We start from the raw sequence: 3,302 nt of genomic DNA on the forward strand, positions 1-3,302 counted from the left end.
AATGTTTCTCGCCTATAAACTATGCCTGTCTATATAGAGCTGCTGGCTTCGAATCACGATTTATAGCACCATCTAGTCTATCAATCAAGCATCATTATTCACCATTCGAATGTAATTCAAATTCATCCGATATATAAATACTTTTATAGCAGCTCACTTGATTACGATTGTTACTCTCTCTGTCTCTTTATCTTTACGCCTCGATCCATAAAGGTTTGTATGCGAATGAATTTTCTTTATAGACGCGAGTTCAGTAGCAAATTAACTTTCCTCTGGCACAGACTGAAGCGTCGGGAAAGTGGGAGAGATGTTTGCGCAATTGTTTCAGCGGTCTAATTGCTTGCTCAATCAACGGAATCGCCATCAATTGCTCGCCACGGTGCTCAGTGAGTGATATCGGGGGATCTATAGAATTGCGCAGAGAGATCTTTATCCGTACGGCTTTGCAGTTAATCTAATATGCATATCACATGGCATGGGCATCGGCTGGCTCTCGCCCACATTGCGCAAACTGCAGTCGACGGACTCTCCGCTCCAATTTTCAGTGGATGTCAATGATGTTTCCTGGGTCGGCTCGGCCTTGGGGCTGGGCTCAGTGACGGGCAATATAATATGTGGACTCTTAATTAATCGCATTGGAGGCAAGCTCTGTTTGCTGTTAATAGCTGTGCCCCACTCGGTATGTAAGCGAAAATAAAGTAAAACAATTGCTTATAATTCTTCAATCCACCCTCGCAATCGTCTTCAATTATCTGTTTTCCCAGTGTCTTTGGTTTTTGGTCTACTTTGCCCAGAGCGTCAAGTTTCTGATTGTGGGCCGTTTTCTAGCAGGCATTACGGGTGGAGGCATCTATATAATACATCCCATATTTCTCAGTGAAATTTCAGATGCTAAGTAAGTAAGACTTGTGAATTGAATGTGGTTAACAAACAGTCGCCACTGACTCAATCGAGTAATCCTCTGAGCTATGTCGATTCAGGCTCTCTGTCCGTCCGTAGTAAGATTTTATCACATTTTTGAAAGCTGATCTCATTTGCGTATTATCGATAATAATCGATTGATTTGATTTGTTTTGTTAACCGTTGAATACCATAAAAGCTGAAGAATTAAAACTTATATCCAATGTACATAGATAAAAGTGATGAATGCACCATTTCGAATATTTTGCATTTTATCCCTGAATTTGTAAAAGAAAGAAAACTATTATCTCTACACTCTCAAACTTTTCGTATGAAAATCTAGTAAAAATAAAAGTTATTCAAGAATTACCTTCACATAGTTAATGAAGCCTAGATCCTCCCTCCATGAGTGTGTCCACTACGCAGCAATTAGTGCGATTGCGAACTCTCGCATGTAACACATACAAATGAAAATATAAAAATTTCTAAGAACTTTGAAGAGACACAACAACAAAATCTTTGTGAAAGATGGCATACAAAAGGAATCTGAGTCGAATTCCAATGAAATATGCTTTAACTCTGTGTTCACAGCATTCGAGGAACGTTGGCCTCCATGGTCATGCTCTCTGTAAATATTGGTATACTTCTGGGCTATATACTCGGTACACATTTGGCGTACTACACAGTACCGTTTGTGGTCATCCTTTGTCCCTTGAGCTACTTCGCCCTCATTTTGCTGTTCATTCGAGACTCGCCGATGCAACTCATTCGAGAGCAAAGGTTTGCAGCAGCTGAAAAATCATTTAGATACTATAAGAACATTAAAGATAGCGACAGCTTAGATAAGCAATCGTTGGCTACGCTGGAATTCGAGAATATAAAAATGAAGCTAACCAACGAGGATGATATGCCGGACAAGGTCAGCCTGAAGGACTTTTGTGAGTAGTAGAAAATGTAACTCATCTATTCCTTGATAATTTACACGAATGTTATTTAATCAGTAACACCTGCCGCCATCAAGGGCTACGCCATGGCTGGGGTAATAGTCATTGCCAATCAGTTCAGCGGCCTATTCACAATGGTCAATTATATGTCGGATATATTTGCAAAGTCGGGCAGCAACATGGACCCCAATACCAGCTCGATTATTATTGGAGTAGTTCAAATATTGGGCGCCTACGTGAGCACACTCCTGTGCGACGTCTGTGGACGCAAAATACTGATGCAAGTCTCATCAGCGGGCGTGGCTATGAGTCTAACAGCCTTTGGCCTCTTCACACACTTTGCCAGCATTTACGACCTGAGCGGGTGGAGCTGGGTGCCAGTGGCCCTGATGTCGCTTGACATATTTCTGGGCAACATTGGTTTGATAAGCTGCATTTTTGTGTTGATTGTCGAAATGTTCCCAATGAAGGTGGGTTCCACTCTATCAATTTAAATGCTATATATGTGTAAATGTTTATTTTCAGATACGCGCTCGGGCAACGTCTGTAGCAATTGTTGTCTGCAGCTCGCTGGTATTCCTAATGCTGAATATTTTCCCTCTGTGCATGGAACACTGGGGTCTGCCTGCTACCATGTGGTCTTGTGCGTGTATAACAGCTGTTTGCTTTGTATGCTTTTCGTTATTCTTGAAAGAAACCAAAGGCAAATCCATGGTCGAGGATTGACTTGAAATAAAGACCGTTATTTTTATTTGAAAACGATTAATTTTTCGTTATCGAAAAAGCAAGTCCCAAGACACGACAGAAGCTGACCGCTATGAGAGTTTTCTTTTTCACTTAAGAATATAAAATTGCACTAATGTTTAAAGTATAAATACTCTGTTGTACTCACAAACTGCCGCAACAAAGCTGATCACTAATATAAGTAAAATAAACTGAGGGTACAGTGCAGTTAGTACATATTATTTAAACAACAGCAAACCGGCGCGCCAAATAATTCTTCGTTAAGTTGCCTGCTGAAAGTATGCTTGATTCTGCTTACACATACACAAATGCATACAAAACATACACACAACAAAAGCTGACAGCTATGTCACCTATATTATTCATTGAAAAGCACGCCATTGTCTATTTCGTTGAGTCATCTGCTTTGCCAGGGCTGAAACACCATTTTCCACTGGACCCAGAAGCAATGACAAGCTAATCGATTACTACGAATTAAAAAAATAGAACTGCGTGTTGAAAATGTATACAATAAAATTTGTTTAAGTCACAGTAAGGTGTGTAAATAATTCTTCATTGAGTTGCGCGAACTGCCTGACCATAAGGCATGGTCTGTGCTCAACAAAAGCTCACTAAAATCCAATTAAACATGTTTGCTTGAAGACAGCTCAAGGCTGTCAATTCGATTGCTCAAATTATCGCCACTTGCCATTCAAATAATTTCAAACGCGTACG

At 40.3% G+C, this 3,302-nt stretch overlaps 1 protein-coding gene across 1 annotated transcript; it reads left to right on the forward strand.

Annotated features, from left to right (window-relative positions):
* Positions 1-243: 243 nt before the first annotated feature.
* LOC6575615 (facilitated trehalose transporter Tret1) lies at positions 244-2,595 on the forward strand. The gene is made up of 6 exons (XM_002001588.4): positions 244-386; positions 450-679; positions 765-895; positions 1,492-1,838; positions 1,902-2,314; positions 2,370-2,595. Exons 1-6 carry the CDS (start codon positions 308-310, stop codon positions 2,568-2,570), a joined length of 1,401 nt encoding a protein of 466 aa, XP_002001624.2. The 5' UTR covers positions 244-307; the 3' UTR covers positions 2,571-2,595.
* The last annotated feature ends 707 nt before the right edge of the window (positions 2,596-3,302 follow it).

The sequence above is a fragment of the Drosophila mojavensis genome, unplaced genomic scaffold (genome assembly GCF_018153725.1).
Source record: "Drosophila mojavensis isolate 15081-1352.22 unplaced genomic scaffold, ASM1815372v1 contig_36, whole genome shotgun sequence".
Classification (NCBI taxonomy): Eukaryota; Metazoa; Arthropoda; class Insecta; order Diptera; family Drosophilidae; genus Drosophila; species Drosophila mojavensis.

Coding starts and splice junctions, on each gene's coding strand:
- LOC6575615 (XM_002001588.4), top strand. CDS start 308: ATGTTTGCGCAATTGTTTCAGCGGTCTAATTGCTTGCTCAATCAACGG. Junction 387..449: donor ATTGCTCGCCACGGTGCTCA/GTGAGTGATATC, acceptor ACGGCTTTGCAG/TTAATCTAATATGCATATCA. Junction 896..1,491: donor AGTGAAATTTCAGATGCTAA/GTAAGTAAGACT, acceptor CTGTGTTCACAG/CATTCGAGGAACGTTGGCCT.